The sequence below is a fragment of the Microcebus murinus genome, chromosome 4, assembly GCF_040939455.1.
Source record: "Microcebus murinus isolate Inina chromosome 4, M.murinus_Inina_mat1.0, whole genome shotgun sequence".
Taxonomy (NCBI): Eukaryota; Metazoa; Chordata; class Mammalia; order Primates; family Cheirogaleidae; genus Microcebus; species Microcebus murinus.
In genome coordinates, this window is record NC_134107.1 from 96234987 (window position 1) to 96254524 (window position 19538).

Below are 19538 nucleotides of genomic sequence, written 5' to 3' on the forward strand. Positions count from 1 at the left end.
GGTAGCTCGCTGCACAATGACATGCCTTGTGTGTGCCTGGCTGCAGCGGGCTGGGCCAAGGGAGGCTCTGCCTGGTTCTGGCGACCCTGCTGCCTCTCCTGCCCTTCAGGCAGTGCTCCTCCCAGGCCCCCACTCCTCTGGAGCAGTCCCTTCACTAAGCTCCGCCGTTGCCACATCCTGGCTGATGGGGCTGTAGGGGCCTAATATCAGCATGTTAAATTAGAAAAGCAAATATGTCCCTACTGTGCCCTAAATAACACCCCAAACCTGCTGTAGTCTAGGAGTGGCTGGTGTCTCCTCACCCCTCACCAGAGACACCCTTGTCTGACCCGGGGCATGTGCGAGTGGACCCCAATTCCTCCCTCACCATCCCTGGCCCTTCTAACCATCATCCCCCTCTGTGACCTCCACACGTGGACCATGGGGGACACTCCACTGCACCTGCACCCCGTGGGAAGACGCTGTCTCTAAGCCAGGAAGCAGACCCCGCCAACCCTGTGCCTCTCACCCGAGACCCAGCCAGCAGTCCTGGCAGACTCACCCCCATCCACGTAGAGCGACCAGAAGATGACCCGATAGCCTTTGAGGACACCATTGAGGGTGCTGCGCGGGGGCTCCGACCAGGAGATGACGGCCACGTCGGACGTGATGGACAGGGCCCGGACGTTCTCGGGGGGCTGGCTGGGCACTGCATGGGGTGGGGGACAGCCAAGGGTCCAGTCAGACAGGGGTGGGAGTGACAGCACAAAGTACATGTCCCAGGCTGGGTCCTGCTGCCTAACTAGAGGTGCATCCAGGTAGACAAGTGGAGGGACTTCCTGACTCAAGAATCCTGAGAACTGGGGCTGGGGAGCTGGGAAGTGAACCAGGTGTGCTTTCCTGGAGACTGGGAGACAGAGAGCCTTGCAGACTGTGGCTCCTTGTTCTCCGGGGAGCAAGTTCCTGGTTCTGGTCAAATCCTGGGAAGAAGGTGATGAGCTCTGGCGGGAGCCCCTGGGAATCCAGGGGAACCCCCCTCCCAGGGGCTCGTCAGAACCTGGAGGACCACCAGGCTGGCCCCAGGGGTATCTGCAGTTCTCTGTCTTATTCCACGGCTTGCCAGCCCCTCTGCGTCATCTGACCAAGGATCTAAGCCACGGCCCGTCTCTATGGCCTCCTGCGTCCTTGTGCCAAGCTGAAGGGGAAAGGAGGATCTCAGTGAACCCTGGTGCAGGGGAGAAGCGTTGCCACAGAGACCTTTAGGGCTTTGGAGGCCATTCGTTCCACCTCTGTCCCTGCCCCTGTACACAGACATGCCAACGGGACTGGGATAACGGGAAAACACTCCCCAGGACCAATGTCAGGGGCCACCCTGCCTCCCACCCTTTCCCTCCGAGTTCCGCCTTTGCATTGAACCTTAGGCCCAGTCCCCAGCCTGGCCGGGTGCAGCCTGCCCCTTCTGAGATAGCAGACAGCAGGAACGCCAGGCCCCAGGCCCCATCTGGGCTAGGGAGAATGTGGGTGGCACTTCCTGCTGGCTTTTGAGGAGCCAGGGACAAAGCAAAAGACAGAGTCTGTTTTTCTCTGAATGGGAGAAAGAGGCACAGGCTGGATGGAAGGTAATTAGATCCCGTTGCCCCACAAGAGGCAACTCTAATTTTTATGAGCATTTAAATGATAATACATCATCCTAACGATCCTCTTTGAGAATGATTATTGTTTCATATTACTTAGGTGTAAAAATATAAGCACCATGTAATTAGGGACCCAGTGTAATAAACTAATACAGATCGCCCGTTCGAACAAAATGAAGGTAATATAATTATGGAAAAGACACTATTGCTAAAGCAGGGGCCCTTGAATACCCCAGGAGGAGTGCTAATATTGCCAGGAAACGATCAGGATCTGACAGGCTAACGAGGGCCTTAATTAAGTATGAAAAACTGCTGAGCAAATGCCGCTGGAAACTTTCTTCCCCCTTCTCCTTTGTTTTCAGAATGACTCCGCAGCCACGCTCATCTCTCCCTGTTGGAAATTCCAGGGCCCCCCCCCCCGCCCCCACAAGGCCAGGCAGGCGGTGTTCGGTGTTTGGACAGAGGCCAAGGTTGGCCGGGCCTGGCTCGTCCCTGGCGCGGCCCCCAGTGGACGGAACCTGGGTTAGGGCAGCTGCTCCCCAGGACGTGCCGCCCAGGGCATCCTGCATCCAGCCTTGCTCCAGCCAAAAGGCTGAGCACGGGGGAAGCAGGAAGAGTATAGGATTCAGGGTTGGGCCTGGATTTTGATCCAGATTCTGTTATTTACTAGAGAGGCGACCCTACACAGGTTACCTAACCTCCATGAGCCTCTGTGGACAAGGACACAGCTGCTCTGCTGTGGCTGTCCAAGGTGCTGCCTGGGAACTTACTAGAAATGGAACTTTTTTTTTTTTTTTTTTTTTTTTTTAAGAGATGCGGTCTCGCTATGGTGCCCAGGCTGGCCTTGAACTCCTGGGCTCAAGTGATCCTCCCACCTCAGCCACCGGAGCAGCTGGGACTATAATACGGATTCTCGGCCCCAACCTCAGATCTGCTGAAGCAGGAGCTCTGGGGCCAGGCCCAGCGATCTGCATTTGACAGACCTCCAGGAGGTTCCGATGCGCACGCAGGTTTGAGAACCACCGTGTTGGCGTGCGCCTGAACGAATGCTGCCAGTATTAAGAGGTGACAAGCTGATCTTCCTCAACCCAGCCAGGCCTGTGGCCAGCACCTCAGGGTGGGGCACCGAGGGGGACGGTGAAGGTCGTGGCTGGGGGGCTGGGTGCAGTGCAGCTCTGGGCCGCCCCCTGGGCTTTTCTGTGCCTTTCGCCTTGTTTGTGTCCTTCCTTCTTCTCAGGGGCCCAGTGCTCTGGGGCTATGGAAGTGTACTCCATCTCAGAGCACAGCCTGTGCCCCGGAGCACTGAAATGAGACTTTCTGGGGATGACGCCTGGGCATCAGTATTTTGAAATCTCCCTGGACAATTCCAACTTGTAGGCAAGGTTAAGAACCGCTGGCATGGGCTAACCTACTCTCAGTGTTTCCGACCTAGTGTGTCCTGCCTCCACGTCCCCAGGGCACTGCATTTTCAGAGAGGATGAGGTGGGGCGGTTGCGTTGCTTCATCTGAGGAACAACTCTCTAGTGGTAGAATGCTCGGTGTCTGAACAGGCACAGGGCTATGGCTCGCGCTCTCGGGCAGGTGGTCCCTCTGTTGGGGGCGGAGTGGGCAGGCGCAGACTCCATGCAGGGTTTTAATCTCAGACCCTAGTTTTGGGTTGGAGCATCAAGAAGGAAGCTTGGAAGAGTGCTCTGCTCTTCAGGGCACTGTGACCAACCTGGCCCCATCTCTGGGGGCATCAAGGCCACCTCTCCTCTCTCTACCTGGCGCAGGCTCAGGTACCAGCTGGTGTCTTCTCTGTGCTTGGAGAGAAGGCATGTTCCTGCTTCCTCCTAACCCTGTCTCCCTGGAGAGACTGGGCCCCTCCATTTACTAATCAGATTGTAGGGTCCTCTCTAGTCATCAAAGAATGAAGTTTTAAATAATTGGGCTCTAAATCCTTTCCCACATGGGTGATGGGATTTCCTAATGCCACAGTCTCATCTTGGGTCCTTAAAACAGATGGGGGATGGTTCCAACCTAGAATACAAAGGAAACTTGGCTTCTGCCCTTTTCCCAAGAAGCTGTCCAGGAGGAAAAACAGGACCCAGGGAGTAGAGGAAAGAGCCTGGGTCAGAGAGATGGGTTAGGGTGCTAGGAAGAGGGACAAGCATGGATGGAGAGAGACAGGCCAACCAGCCAACCAAGGGCAGAGCATCAGCAGGTGACAGACAGTCTGCCAATGGACTGAGAGGCCCGGGTGCTGAGTGGAACCAATGGGCAGGAGGAGATGGAGGGGACCCAGGGAGCCCGTGTGGACCCCAGACCAACATGGGGCCCAGGCACAAGTGGAAGGACCCACAGGCCCTCCCTGGCAGTCCTGGCCCTGCCCATAGCTGGGGTCTCTACCCCCTCCCCTCTGCGGGAGCCCTCACCATCCTCCAGGGTGGTGGCATTGATCTCGCTGGAAGAGGGCCCTGTGCCAGCCCGATTGAAGGCCTGGACCACCACCCCATACTGGGCAAACTTCTTGAGGTTGTCCAGGGTGTAGACCTCGCTGTCCCCAGTGGCCTTCATCTCCACGATGCTGTACTGCCCGTTGCTGCCGGGGCTGTTCTCCCTGTAGCCGATCTGGTAGCCCCGGATGACGCCGTTCTGCAGCTCCTTCTTGGGCGCCTGTGAGCACAGAGGAGGTGGGGGGGGGGACAAAGGCATGGGCACGCTCTGAGCTGGTGCTCTGAGCTGGTGCTCTTCGACACTACAGCACGCTGGCCTCTGCTGCTCACACCAGGCATGCGCACTCCTTGGGGACACTCCTTCCTCGGATAGCCACGCTGCTGCCCCCTCGCCTCTGTTGTCTCCTTGCTGGGACGCCCCCTTCCTAACGAGGCCTTCCTCAGCTCCTTATGTAAGATCACTCCCAACCTCTCTCCAGCACTCTTAATTTCTCTTCCGGGTTTATTTTCCTCTACGGCACCCAGCGGCATCTGACGTTCTACATATTTGACTTATGCACTTGACCGTCTGCCCCTGCGAGAACGTAAGCACCACGGGGACGAGGAGCACTGTCTGTTTTGTTTACTGCTGTCCTCTCTGTCTAGAGTGGGGTCTGGCATACCGCAGAATGAACGAATGAATGAATGGACAGGGATATCATTGCATGGGCTCAGGGACCTGGGAGAAATGAAGCATCAGACAAAATGTAATCAGATGGAGAGGAAGGTGAACAATTAGTTTGAATAAAAACAGAGTCCTGAGACACCACTTCACATCCATTAAAACGGCCATTATAAAAACAACAGAAAATAAGTGCCATTGAGGATGTGGAGAAATTGGAACCCTCGCACATGGCTGGTGGGAATGTAAAATGGTGCAGCTACTGTGGAAAACAGTCTGGCGGTTTCTCATAAAGTTAAACACAGAATTATCATCCAGCAACTCTACTCCTAGGTCTATACCCCAGAGAATTGAAAACAGGGACGCAAACAGATCCTTGTACACCCCCCGTTCATAGCAGCATCATTCAGAACAGCCAAAAGGTGGAAGCAGCCCAAGTGTCCATGAGGAAATGAACGGATAAACAAAATATGGTCTATCCAAACAATGAAACAGTATTCAGCCATGAAAGGAGTAAACTTCTGACATATGTTACAACGTGGATGAACCTTGAAGACGTAAGGAAAGTGAAAGAAGCCAGACACGAAGGGACCAATGTTGCATGATTCCACTTATAAGGCACCTGGAATAGGCAAATTCGTAGAGATGCAAAGTAGAATAGGAGTTTCCAGGGGCTGGAGGGAGGGGACGTGGGAAGTTAATGTTTTACGGTTATAGAGTTTCAGTTTGGGATGATGAGAAAGTTCTGGAAATGGCTAGTGGTGATGGCTGCACAACATCGTGAATGTGTGTACTGCCACTGAACTGCCCACTTAAACATGGTTAAAATGGTAAATTTTATGTTATGTGCATTTCACTACAACTGAAAAAAAGAAGTCCTTGACTTTCACCTGGGTGCAGCCCCTCCGGGAAGGCTCAGGCTGGGCTGGGCCCCAGACACCACGGCCAGGGGCTGGGCCTGGTGAGGGCTGAGGCTGAAGCCAGCCCCTAGAAGGGGGGACAGTGAAGGCGAGGACATGGGGGTCAGAAAGCAGGTGGTAGGAATGAAGGACAGATCCCAGCCAGTCAGGCAAATGGAGAAAACGCTAAGGCCATCAGTCTGGGGCTAGAAAACATACTGTCACCCTGTCACTCCAGGGTCAAACCCTGGTGCACACCCAACCAGACACACACACAGAGATGTCCCAAGAGAGAAAACATTGACACATAGCCACCTACTGACACGTGACGTGCTCACACATGACCACACACGCATACACACACACACACACACACACACACACACACAATCTCTATATGTCTACTTGTGTCCAGAACCGGGAACACACACATTCAGAGCCATCAAAGCAAACATCCTAATCCACACATCTACCCTTGGGTAGATACATTTCTAGACCCACAAATAGAAACTGGCTCCTTTAATGACTGGGCCTGCCCATCTATAAATTGAGACACAACACCCACCCCAGTGCATTTAAAAACAGCTTGAATCAGGGTTTTAAAAACAATGAAGTTAATTTAAAAGCCTACCTTTTATTGTACTAAAAAATAGTAAGATCAAAAACAATTAAGTTAGTAAAACAGCCTTACTAGGTTTTTTTTTTTTTTAGTCAATGAATGTTTTAAATGAACTGCATTTTAAAGCTCACTGTTAACTCAATAAAATGAAGTTTTTAATTTAACATCATTGTTTTGAACTCACTAAATAGGTGTGTGTGTGTTTAATTGACTTGGCTTTCTGTTGCTGCCTGAATACTGTTTCTTTCTCCACTTGGGCAGCCCTGCTTGCCTGTAAGTGGGCAAATGTCTGCATTTGGGTCTATATCTGCACACGTGTGCCTGCACACACTCACACACACATGGACGCCTGGCATAGACACAAACATCTCTTCAAGGGCCTGATACCTTCGTCTTTACACTGACAGCTACATTCTCATGTTACTTGTATACATATCCATACTGACACACATTGATATGAACATCATTATACAATGACACACATATCTACATACCCAGAGCTATCTACACCATCATATACACCTGTACACACTTCCACATCAACACATACTGAGACTTTGGACAATCAGGTACACCCTGATATCTATATCTATATCATCTATATCTATATCTATCTCCCCATATTTATATAAATCTCAACAGACCTTCCTCCCTCCCTCTTCTCTATTTTTCTCTTCTCCTGTCTCTCTCTCTCTTTCTCCTCCCTTATCCCCCCCCACAACAGACACACTTAGGATTTAAATCAATCTTAACAATATTTCTCTGAAGCATTAAGAAATCAATAGGGATGATTGCAAATTTATGTCATAAAGCAGGGGCGATCCATCTCGTGGAAAGAGTCTTAAAATGAAGTGACTTATCTTCAAGTGAATCTTTATTTTTCATTAATCTGTTTCTCAGTGTTAAAAAAAAAAATCCCTTGAGAAGTCAACCTAAAATTTATTGACCGGCTGGTTCATTCTGAAGTTCTAACTTTCTAATCAATTTTATTTTTCATTATGAGACTTTGGAGAAATAAATCTGATTCTAAATTTTTATCGACCTCTGGGTCAGAGCTCTCTAGCCAAACGTCTCGGTATTTTACATACTTATTCGTGTCCCTGCCCTCACCTCCCAGCTTCCTTGGAGTATTTCCCAGGAAATGGGTCCAGAGCTAGACTTGGGGACAAGGCAAAACTTGGGGATCGGGGTTCAGGCTTCACCCCCACTTTCTGAGAAGCACCCTGGAGTCCATCACTGAATCTGAAGGGGAACCATGGCTCCAGGCATTTACTGGGTAGGCTGCTCCCAGAAGAGACCAACTGCCCAGCCCCTGCCTCACTTTCCTCCTGGCCATTTCTCTGGGAGGGAAGGACCCAGGCTGCTGCTGCTGCTGCCATGTGTGTGTCAGGGGTGGGTATGGGAGGTGGGGAGAGAAACAGAGCGCGCGCGCGTGCACCCACATTGTCTTCTTATGGAAATATCACGAGGTCCTTCTGAATCTCCCCCATTCTCGAGTCTACCTTTCTGAAGAGCCTGGAGGAGGACCAAAGCAGCTGGGCTTTTCCTATCCCGAGTTAGAGTCAGAAAGTGACCTTGGTGATTGATTCCCAATGAAGGTGGGAAAGCCTCCCCAGCCCCATTGTTGAGATGGGGAAGCTCTAGAGGAGCATGGATGGGCCGGAAGAATGCTCCCTGTTCCAGAGCCCTGTGCAGTGGGCTGTGGCGGGAAGACTGGGCTGGGGCTCTAGACGCTGTGTTGACCCCTACTCGTGTCTCTATCTGAATGACTGTGGGCAAGTCACCTCACAGCTCGCTCTGCACCCACCACCCCACAGGAAGGGGAAGGGGATCAGGTAAGCCAGTGGAAGAGAAAGTGCTTGGAGACTGGAGGATACAGGGCAAAAGGAAGCTCCAGGATCATCTTCCCTCTGTGCCCGAGGAGGGATATGGTGACAGGGCCAGAGCTACCCAGGAAAGCAGTGATGAGTCCTGCTCAAGGTTGTTCTGCTCTGTTTCCTGCCCAGATGTGGAATGTCCTCTAAGATTTTCCTTAAGGGACAGATGCTTCAGCCACCCTCTAGATCTTACAGGTCTCTTCCCTTTGGAAATGGCTGCAGCACATACTGGGTTCTTTTCTCTGCAGCTCTCCCACCCTCAGAGGTAGGGAGGGTAGGGATTTTATAGAGGAGGAACTTTGCACAAAATCAAATCTAATTCCAACCTGATTAAAACATACAGGTTTGCAGGATGGGCCAGTGTGGTGGAAGAACCGTCTTTTCTCCTTGGCACTGCCAAGTTCACCATCCCACCCTAGATACAGGCTCCACCAGTGGGGGTTGGTGAGGGACCTGCCCTTTATGCCCCGCTCCTTATACCTGTCAAACCTCACTGAGTTTAGTGAAAAACAGGCAAGGGCATTATGTGAAACCAGAGACCATTCCTTCAGAGTAGAGGATGGGAGGAGGGAAGGAACCAGAGACCAGCAAGCTTTCTGGGAGCTTCACTCCTAGATGGAGAAGGGAGGAGGCAAGAAGGCATTGCAGAGAAGATGCCTTTGACCTCACTTACCTTCCAGGTCACTTGGATGCTCTGTGAGGTCACTGGCTGCAAGGTGACATCCATGGGGGGGCCATCGGGAGCTGGAGTGGGGAAGAAGCAACATCATGAGTCAAGTCTTGTGTTCTCACCCCACCCTCCTGAGCTGGAGGGCTCCTGGGGAGAAGCACTCAGATGCAGATAGCAGAGAAGCTTTGAGTTCCCCCGAAATGATCATAAGGTTTCAATTTCCTCTTCATTTTCCATAATTTGCTGAAAATATAGCAAACAATGACAATAAGGTACATCCAGTAGGATGGTGAATGTCTTTAAGAGTCTGATAGTCTGAAGTGTCTGCTCCATGCACAGATGTCTGGCGGCAGGAACTCGTATCCACTGATCACAGGACAGCGAAGTGGTACAATGCTTTCTAAAACATTCTGGCATTTTTTTGTTAAAGGTAGAAGTATATTCCTGTCTGATGACTCTAATTCTACAACTGCTTATATCTCTGAGAGAAACTCATGAACCTGTGCACTAACATAGAAGTACAAGAATGCTCATTGCAGTGTTTTTGCAACAACCCCAAACTATAAACAACCCAAATGTCCATTTATAGTAGAGCAGACAGCCTATAATACAGTCACGTAACAGAATACCATACAGAACTGAAAGTGCACAAATGATATAGCTATACCAATGACATGAATGAAGTTTGCAAAAATAATATTGACCAAAACATGCAAGACACAAAAGAACAGATGAAGTATGATTTCATGAATATATTCTATTGGAAAACAGGCAAAATTAAACTGTATGGCTTGCTGCACACACATGTGGTGACAGTATAAAAGAGAAAAGCAAGAAAATTAGTATTGTAAAAGTCAGGGTACTGGTTACTTCAGGGGGAGGGATGGGGCATGCTCAGGAAGGGGTCTTTGGAGGACCTCTGGCATGCTGAAAGTTGATGATAAGTGTTGTTTATGCTAATTATTACTTTATGATTATTTGCAAAACTGCACATATATGTTATATGTACTTTTCTGTATTATTTTATATTTCACAATAACAAATAAAAGAAAATATAGCAAGAGAAATCTTGTTTAAACTTTCAGGAAAACTCCATGACAAAGGTTACAGAAAATGGCCCAGGGGACTAGTACTCCATCCTTTGCAGATCTGTCTTTTCCAAACAGGCTAAGGCCAGAGGAGTGGGGCAGGACCATGGGCAGCTCCCCAAAGCCCAGCATCCAGAACCCCATCTGGACAAGGGCCAGACAGAACAGCCTCCAGTGATCCAGAGGCAGACACAAATACCTTGGGATCTCCATCTTCCCCTGTTGTAACTGCAAGCTCACTGCCAATGGACAGGGTTGGTGTGGGCCCCAAATGTCCCTGGTCCCCAAGCTCATGAGTAGGGGAGGCTGGGCCACGGTGCTCACCAGCCTCTTCGGTGCTGATGGTGAGCTCCTTGCTCGGCTCGCTGCGGCCAATCTTGTTGAAGGAGTACATGCGGATGCTGTACACGGATGCCGGGTGCAAGTCCACAATGTTGGCCTGGTTGATGGTGGGGGAGATGTTGCGTGTGGACTGCTTGAAGTCCCAGGAATCTGGAGAGAAGACACCCATGTCAAAGCACAGCCAGGTAAACTCCAGGACCCTTCCCAGCTTCAAGCACTAGTACATCCCAGTCTCAACTTGGAAGCCCAGAAGGGTCCAGTTCACACAGACTGCAGAGAGAGGGAACAGGCCTTAGTGACTTCACAGAGTGCAAGGGGTCACCCCTTGAAGCTCCAGCTTGGAAGAAACTTGACCTTCCATGGCTGCTGGCTGCATTATGATCTTGAACTTCAGAGAGAGGTTAAACCAGAGGTTTCCCAGGGTCCCTGCCAAGATTGCCATTTGCTTGCCATCCCTGAGGATCTGACTGGCCAGTGCCCTTCTTCCTGGGTCTCTCAACACATCAGTGACCTCTTCTAACTACAAAGTATCCGGTCTACCTAGTGGTCCCCATGTAAAAGTGGAAGCCAAGTCTTCTCCCCCTTCCTCCTTCTGTTTGTGCTTCTGTGTTTATTTTACTTGTGCACTTGTGAGGTAGTGAACTTGAATGTTACATGTCAGGGTTGGTGGGGGACAGACCAAGTACCAGAGCCCCCAGCCCACACCTACCCTCTTTCTTTCACCAGCAGAATGGGCTCTGAGTTGTTACGGTCAGGGACCAACAAAGAGATTAACATGTTCATGACTTATCTGGGGGGCTGGGCAGTCCATCTCAGGGCTAATGTTTAGCAAATTGTAGAACATGGAAAAACACCGGCTAAATGCCATTCAGGGATGCTGTGACTATCAACACCTGCCTCTCCAGAGGAATCCAGTCACTCATTCAATGTAGTTTTGCTGTGCACCTACCAGGGGCTTCCAGAGAAAAATGGGAGGGAGTGTAGTTACAGCAGTGCCTCGGCGGGGACCTTCCAAACCCAGAATTCTCAACCAAGTCACCTTTTGGGCACATTACTTTCAAAAGCAAAAGAGGCAAGGCACAAGGAAACAAGCTGATAGTAGGGCTTACAAATGGCCCCAGGGCATGTCCGGATGTCACTACTCAGTCTAATTTTCTACACCTTTTAAACCCACAGTAGAGTATCCAGAAAAATTCTCAGTAGAAAAGATTACATTGTATCCATTACAGTTTAATTCCTAAATCAGGAACGGAGGCTAGTACATTCTAGAAAGATTTTAAAGAAAAAACAATGTTTGAGCTAATGCCTGATAAATCAGGAGAATCGGTTTGCAAGAAGACACTATCTCGAGCCCCTAAATTCTGGTTACTTGAGATCGCGATGCTCTTGAAAGCTCCACTTTCAGCTGTGCAGGCCCAGCAGACTGCGGAGGGCGCTGGCCCAGCTCCCCGTCTGTGGTTTGCATTTAATTCTTTGGGTTCACGAGCCAAAGGAACAAAACGGCAGGCTGTTGATGCACAGAAACACATTATTTTCCCTTTGTCTCATAAAACACCCCAACCACCTGGAGGGTCACTCTGTGGCTGGCAGGTTAAGCCAGAATTGCAAATAGGCAGGCTCCTTGTGGCTTTGTGAAGGAACAGGCAGCCACATGGAGGCAGGTGTCCACTTCTCTTTGTGGCATCCTGGGAGCTGGTGCCTTCTCACAAATCACATTTGATTTGCCCATGTTTATAGGAGATCGACAGTGAGCACAAGTTGGCGCATTCATGTTTGATGAGTGCAGGCAGAGGCAGGAGGCTCAGGCGGCCTGTCTGGAAACAGAGGGGCTGAGGAGAAGAGACACTAATTTTATATCTACCGTGCACCTGTGGCGTGCCAGGTGCAGGGCTGGGTGCTCTAAACGCTCACCATTTACTCCTCCAATCCTCCTGGGACACCACTGCCATATGTCCAGGGTCTAGATGACCTGTCTGTCACCAAACCCAGTTTCCCACCTGGCCTCTTAAGTGTGTTCAACACTTGAACCTCTCCCTTCGTGAAACACTCTTCTCTCGGCTCCCTGATAAGGCACTGTCTGGCTTTTCATTTATCCCTTGGGTCAGTTTTTCTTGGCCTCTTTGCAGGTGCGTCCTCCTCTATCCCACCATCAGCAGTTAAAGTCCTTCGAGGCTCCAGGCAAGGTGCTCCTTCCCTTGTTTCATACATGCTTTCCCACCCATGCTTCTGTTCCATCTATACCCAAGTAACTCCCAGAGTAGTATTTTGCTCCAGCCTCTCCTTTGAACTCCAGGCCTTAGAGCCAGCTGTTTACTTGGTGACTCCTCACTGCCCAAGGAAATGCTAGCCTCCCTGAAGGCAGGAGCCATGGCTAAGACTTGGGTCTTCTGCCCCACTTCGCACATGATGGGCACTTAAAACCTGTTGTTGGTTTGAAATCAGAGCCCCTTTTTTTGTCCTTTACTTTGGACTTCTGTAGTCACAGTGTGCTCTTTGCCTATCCCTTCCTTGCCTCGCTCAGCTGCCAATCACAGGAAGGTGGGGAGGTGAATGTTCCAGAGAGAGGCCTCTTTTTTCTTACTTTGGCTAGTAGTTTGCAGGTGAATTTCACCTTGTGTTCCTAAATCATCTTTGATGTTGGCGCAAAATAGCTCTCTGCCCACATCCCTTCTAGGCTAATGCATCAGAGTCAAATCTGGAGGTTTCCAGTTGATTTTCCAAACTTGATCGCTGCCATCTCTGACCCCGAATAGCTGAAATCAGGAGCCCTATTTTCTTCCTTCTTTTTTTCAGCTCTCTCGGAGTACCGAGCTGGCTTGGCGGATATTGTCTCTTTTAATATTCCCTTTCATATGAGCCTGGCTTACCCAGATTAACATATTTCATTAAGGGCTCTCTCTCCCTTTCTTCATCAAAGGGTTTATGATGCAAAATATTCTTCTCAAAAAAATAAGGAAGTGGCTGGGGAGATGTCAGTGCCTTCTGCTCTGCAGGCTGCTTGCTGAGAGGGGACAGGGAGTCTTTGGTTTTTCAGGAGACGTATTCACGGTGGAGGGGGTGCAGCTCGGAGAACAGCCGCATCTGGAGCATTTAGCTGCCTGTGCTGGGGAAGTGGATCCATTCTGCATCTCTGATTTTCTCCTTGCACCACTGCTCGGAGTCTCCCGGGGCAATTGCTTCACAGCACGAACAGTTCCTTGCGTCACGACAGCCCTCGACATCCCAGTGCCAGCCCCTCTCGTGGCGTGGTGCCCACAGAATGCCACTCCATGCCACGCCACGCCACCCAAGGCCAGGCCAGCACAGCCCCCACGCCAGCTTGCACCAGGAGGCCGCCTTCTGGGCTTGGGGGGCCATCCTCAAAGAACCCATCCTGCTCCTTGCTTGGCGAACAGGGGCGAAATGTGGTGTCTGCATTTTTAAATCTGCACCGCGCCATCTGATAGATTTGTGTGGACGGTGCTATTTATCATTCAGCATTCATGTATTATTACTCTGCTGCTGGGGCCAGGAGAAGTCAGCATGAGTGGGATGGCTTAGAAAGGGCAGACTTGGTAATTTCCCTTGGAAAATTAGCACGATGAGCAACATGGCAGAAAACCTGGCAAAGGCACAGTTGGGGCAAAGAAGGCGGCCAGGAGCAGATGGTCAGGACCCAGGATGGGTGTGTTCTGCGGAGGGGGAGGGGGCGGGGGAGCGGGAGCACAGAACAGGGACCGGGGGAGGTTCCATGTGCCAGGCTCGGTCCCGGGCACTTCTGCGTGTGTCATCACGCTCGCCTGACCCTTAAAACCACCCTGAGAATGACGTGGTACTGTCTCCATTTTATAGATAAGGAGACGCCCAAACACGTAAGTGCTTGCTAAAGATGGCACAGTGCTGACACCTGGTCAACCCCAGCCTTCTGCTTGAGCATGGCTCCCGTTCTGCCATTGCACAGGTGCAGGAAGGTGTGCTCAGACACGCCACACACACGCATGCGCACCCCCCTTCCTTGGAGTCATCCTCCGTTCCCTTGGATACCCTGTTCACTTCTCACGAAATGCGGTTTGTGGTGCGTTACACTCGATTGGATAGTGCTTTGTAATGGTTCTGAAAGTGCGTGTGTGTGCAGTGTACGTTCTCACTCCAACTGCATTGTAAGCTCCAAGGGCAACATTCTGTCTCCTGTTTCTTTTTCTTTCCCTACCACATGGCTGGTGCATGATTCTGCAAAAAAATATTGGCAGGCAGTACATGTGGCTGACTGACAGACACACATATTTCAGCCTGCAAGTCCCACAGGACTATAAATTGCTACATGAGGTACTGGAGTTGGAAGGGACTTACATTTATTAAAAGTTTACTCTAGCCCTGTGCTAGATGCTTTCTCTTGAATCCCCCAAACAATCCCACGAGGCAGGCATTGCTGTTCCCACTTGACGGATGAGGAAACTGTGCTGCGCTCACGGTCCCTGCCTGCCTCCGGGGATGACACGCCGCGGTTCTCAAGGAACTCCTGTCCCTAAATGCCAGGGTGTGACAGACGCCTGTCTCAGGGGGAGCTGTACTGGAGCAGCCCCATCCAAAGGTAGGGGAAAGGACCGGCTGCCTACCCAGTGCTCTGGGTCCTGGGATTTATTTCTGTAAAGGTGCAAAGCCCTGTGGAAGGGAGAGGCTGGGGTTGAACTTTCATCGTCCTTCCCTCTACCCTCCCCACCCTCCCTGGCGTTCCCAGCTCCGGGGTTGTCTACGGCAGCCCCTCATCCTGCAGGGGAGACAGAAGGGGCTGGGGAAAGGACATGCTCCGAGAATAGCATCTTCCCGGCCCTCCCCTCCTCCTGCATCCTCCCCAGACGTGTGACGGTCTCAGCATCGCCCTGCTGAGCGGTGCCCCGGGAGAGGTTTCCACTCATCAGAGAGTGGTCAGCGGAGGGGAGCGGGCAGCAGGGCAGCCTGGGGAGGAGGGCGGGAGGCAGTTATGAGGAGCAGCGGGGCGGGGGCTCAAGGACAGCCCAGGCATCCACTTCCCACCCCAGATGTGCGTCTAGACGGCACGGCACGTGCACCGCCAAGCGGAGATGTCAGGCTCTGCACCCAGCCCCGCCTGTCTGCTCCCAGCAGCCTGTGCCCAGCCTCAGGGAGCTCTGAGATGTCAGACGGACTCCACCAGCCCTCCGCTCCCTCTGCCCCTCTGTCTCGTCAGCTCTCCGCAGCTGCAGGGCTGCCACAGCCTCCTTGCTTATATCCTGGACACCAATTTCTCCCACTCACATCCACCCTGTTTCTAAGGCGCCATGCTGCTCAGGCCTCTCCCTGGGGGCTCAGGCGACCTTCCCCAGCAAAGCGAAAGCTCAGCCTGGAGGCCTCCCTCCCAGCCGTGCCCCAGCGCACTTTGCGGCCTCGGTGCCTGTGAACTGTGTCTATGAACCCTCTGCTAGGCCACAGGCCACTCCCTGGAGTGCACCACGCCCTTGCTTGGGCTCTGCCTTCCCTGTCCCTGAGGTCCCTGAGCTCTGGGCCTGTCGCCTTTGAGTCCTTAAGACCCAGCTCGATGCAGCATGCCGGCTGCAGCCCTCCTTCTCCCCGCAGCTCTCGGGCTGAGCCCCTGGGTGGCTGCCTGCCACTAGACCGGAAGCTCCTGCGGGCGGGGCTTCTTTGTAGAAACCGGAATCAAAGAGGACCGACCCCGTGCCCGGATGGAGCTGCTTCTCTAGGGGTGACTGCCGCTCAGGGCTTTGCTTTAATGTGTCTCCCTTCAACCCACTCAACAACCATTTGCTGAGCATCTGCCCTGCGGCCGGGCCTGGCCAGCTGGGAACACAGCAGGGGTCAGGGCGAGGTCACCGAGGGGAGAGGCCAGCCCGCCAGAGGCCATGCGCCATGCCAAGTGGGAGAGGAAGGGTCTGGAAGGCTCCAGGAGAAAACACAACCTTAGCTCTGAGGGAAGACCTGGCAGGGGGAAAGGGACCAGGGAGGACTGACTTCTCCACACTCTTTTCTGTGTTTTATTTTTAAATTTCGCCGAGAAGCTAATATAGGTTTATGGTATTGATTTCCGAAGGTAGAAAAGGATCCGGAATGAGAAGTATGTTTTCTTCTCACTCCTATTTTGAAGCCACCCGGGTGCCCCTCTGGTCCGCCCTGAGGCCCGCTCCTCGCCATTCCTGCCACCTGGCCTCGGCCCAGCACGTCTCCCCGGACACTGGGTGTCCCCAGTGCTTCATGTGGCGGGGCTGCTGCGAGGAGCCCGCTGGGGCTGAGAGGGGGAGGAAACTTGCATCCAAGTTTTCTAGGCCCTCTCATCCTCCAGCGACCTATTCCCAGGAAAGACCAGCTTTCTGGCCACCACTCATCCCAAATAGGAGTGTGCAGATGACCCGGCCAAACCCACGGTGCCTGACCCCACGGAGACAGCCCACAGCCCTGGGCTCAGCGCCTTTAAATCAGACCACCCTTGAGGACACTAGCCCAGGACAGTCTTGGAAAGAAGGGCCCGACACGGGCCAAGCCCTCCCCGCCTCCGCCCAGCACCTACCGGACTTGTTCTTGTATTCAATGTCGAAGCCGGTGATGATGCTGTTCCCGTCGAACCGCTGGGTCCAGCGCAGGTTCATGCTCCGGGCTTTCACCTCCCGGATCTCCAGCTCGGGGGGGTCGGGGGGCTCTGGGGTAGGGTGAGGGAGGGGCAGAGGTGAGGATGACGGCAGGGAGCTTGGCTTCCTGCTGGCCCCTGGGGGTTGGTGTCACCTGTGCTCTAACCAAGGGCATGGGGCCCAGGGCTTTGAGCAGGTTGGGGGCTGGGGAAGGTCAAGGTGGCCTCACCGCTCTCTCTTGCTTGGCTTGGGGGAGAGCCCCCAACTTGCCCAGCATGACTTTCTTTCCCATACCTCCTCCAGGGGCCTGCGCCCAGGGACCTGAGTCCCCCACCCCTCCTCAGAACTGGCAAGGGACTCTCTAGGGGCTGCAGCCATCGGCAACCTTTGCTGTCTCCAGTGTGCCCGGACAGGTCCTGTCTCCCCACTCTGGGCAGGAGGGAGGCTTTTGCCCAGAAAGCCATCTCCTGTCATCCTCCCCTGTGGTGTGAGCCGTGCCCCCTGCCCATTGTGGGGAGTTGGCAGTGGGTCCCTTGCCCTGGGGAAGCAGGCTGGACTGCGGGGCAGGCGAAGTACCTTGCACGGTGAGCTGGATCAAGCCCCGGTCCTCCCCGTACGAGTTGATGGCGTGGCAGCTGAAGAACACAGAGTCCCCACGGTCAGCCGGCTTGAGCTGGGAGACCAGCAGCAGGGGCAGGAGAGGGAGGAAACGGGGAGAGTGTTTTAGAGCTGGTCAGCGGAAGGGGCCACGCCTGGGGTATCACCGAGGCCATCTTGTTCTGGGAGGGGGACCCACAGGGGCTTTGTCGAGGGCTTCTCTTCCCAGAGGGCTCCAAAGACAGAAGTGAGGAGAGGTCCATGCAGGGAGGGGCTCAGGGGTCCCAGAAGGGAGGGGGGACCCCAAGGGTGGGAGGAACTGAGCGGTCCAGGAGCGGGGGAGGGGGTGAGGGGTCCCTAAGGGAGAGTGGAGCCCAGGTTTCCAGAGTGCGGAGGGCCGGGGGAACCCACATGTGATGGCCGTGGGCTGTCAGAAAGGTTCTGAGGCAGAGGTGCCTGGATGGGCAAGGGAAGTAGGTGGGAAGGGGAGGTACCTTTTGGGGCATGGGGAGGGGCTCCCGGACTCCCCATTTACCTCCTTTGGATGCAGACGTAATAGTTGTGGGCTCCCTACTCTCTGAGAGTCGGGGTCCTCGGGGACCGGGTGGGGTGTGGGCGCTCACCTTCAGCGTGGAGACCACCTCATCGCCGTTGTCCTTGGTGGCAATGGCGTACCGCATGACGCGGTCGGGGTCGATGACAGTGTCCCCTTTCTCCCAGCGGATGATGATGGGCCGCTCGCCTCGCGCCGTGCAGTTCAGCTCCTTGGCGTGGCCCTTGATGGCGATGGTGGTGTTGGGGTGCGAGGTGATCATGGCTGGGACTGGGGAGACAAGGGGGCCCAGTGAGGGGCTGGGGGCCGGCCTGGGGAGGCGCACGTGGCCCTCCGTGGTGAAGCCCCGCCCCGGCCGTCCTCCCTGGGAGAGGGTCTGATCAGGGTGGGGGCCGAGTATACGGAGCCCCCTTGCCTGTGCCCTCTCCCCTCCCCCTTCCCCAGGGGCTCTTACATTCCCTGGCCCCCTGGGGAGGCCCGTGGACGGGCTGCAGAAAGTTTACACGTGCACAATATACATAGAATTACAAAGCAAACCAGTTATATTGAAATACGGTTATGCAAATATTGAAAACATGAAAAAGCAAACTTTTGATATTGTATATCACATATCAACACGTGTTCTTTACTACTCTTTGTGGAAGAAGATCTAGTGGTTTGTCTTCCAATTACTGTCTTGTGTTACCGTGGTCTTGTAGCAGTGGTGAGCGTAAGTGATATTTTGAGATATCTGCAGGGACTGTGATAGGACACAAACACGTCTGTGGGTTTCTGTTCGTGACAGTCACAGGTGCTGCTATTGCTGTGCTCTGTTGATCATGCTCAGAATGGGAGGAAATACTAATTTTCACTGAGAGGTAAGTGGAAAAAAAGGATGTGATTGTTTCCCCCCACCCCAATTCACAGACTCCCCCCAAATCCGATCTCTGAATCTCCTGGGGGGGGTGTCTCTGGACCCCAGGTTAAGAACCTGCTTTAAGGTGCTGGGACTCTGCCTTGTCTATTGCTGGGGCTTGTTTATCCTCCTCCTGTTCCTCCAAACAAAATCCAGCGGAGAACCCTGGCTGTGCCACGGCAACTCAGATGGTCAAGAGGAAGCCCCATCCATGCGAGGGCTGATGGATCTGCCCCCGCCCCCCACTGCTGACCTGGGAAACGCCCCGTGGAGCAGCCCAAGTGCTGGCTGCTCATCAGGACACCCCTCCCACCGCCCTGGCCCCTCCCTGGGCCTGCGTCCCTGAAGCAGCGGGAGAGGAGGGGCAGAGGAAATGTGGTCGAGGGCATTGAAACCCTGTCCCCTTACCTCCACGAACACACATGGGGCACTTACGCCATCGTCAGGCCCTGTGCCAGGCTGGGGGGGGTACACATGACAATGAGACAGAGTCCTGGCCTCCTGGGGGAGGGGGAGGAAGCTAGATCCCTGCGTGGGCACGAACATGAGCATTTCATGGAGTGTTGGGAGCAATTAACTTCTACTGAGGGGCATCTGGGGAGGCACGGTCCGGTCCGTCTCTCTGTTCAACAAGCATTGGTGAGACCTACTGTGCGCCAGGTCTCGTGCTTTGGTTCTGGAGCTAACAGTGAGCAGGACAGACGTGGTCTTTGG

General features: G+C 53.2%; 1 protein-coding gene across 1 annotated transcript in view; it reads right to left on the reverse strand.

The window, feature by feature from the left end:
- The window catches only part of DSCAML1 (DS cell adhesion molecule like 1), a 328360-nt gene that overhangs the window by 30382 nt on the left and 278440 nt on the right, over positions 1-19538 (reverse strand). The window contains exons 12-18 of the mRNA XM_012773648.2: positions 18000-18199; positions 17356-17452; positions 16722-16850; positions 10187-10354; positions 8778-8848; positions 4028-4268; positions 542-688 (exon numbers count right to left, since the gene is read on the reverse strand). Coding sequence (XP_012629102.2) covers positions 542-688; positions 4028-4268; positions 8778-8848; positions 10187-10354; positions 16722-16850; positions 17356-17452; positions 18000-18199 — 1053 coding nt within the window. The remainder of the gene's footprint in view (positions 1-541; positions 689-4027; positions 4269-8777; positions 8849-10186; positions 10355-16721; positions 16851-17355; positions 17453-17999; positions 18200-19538) is intronic.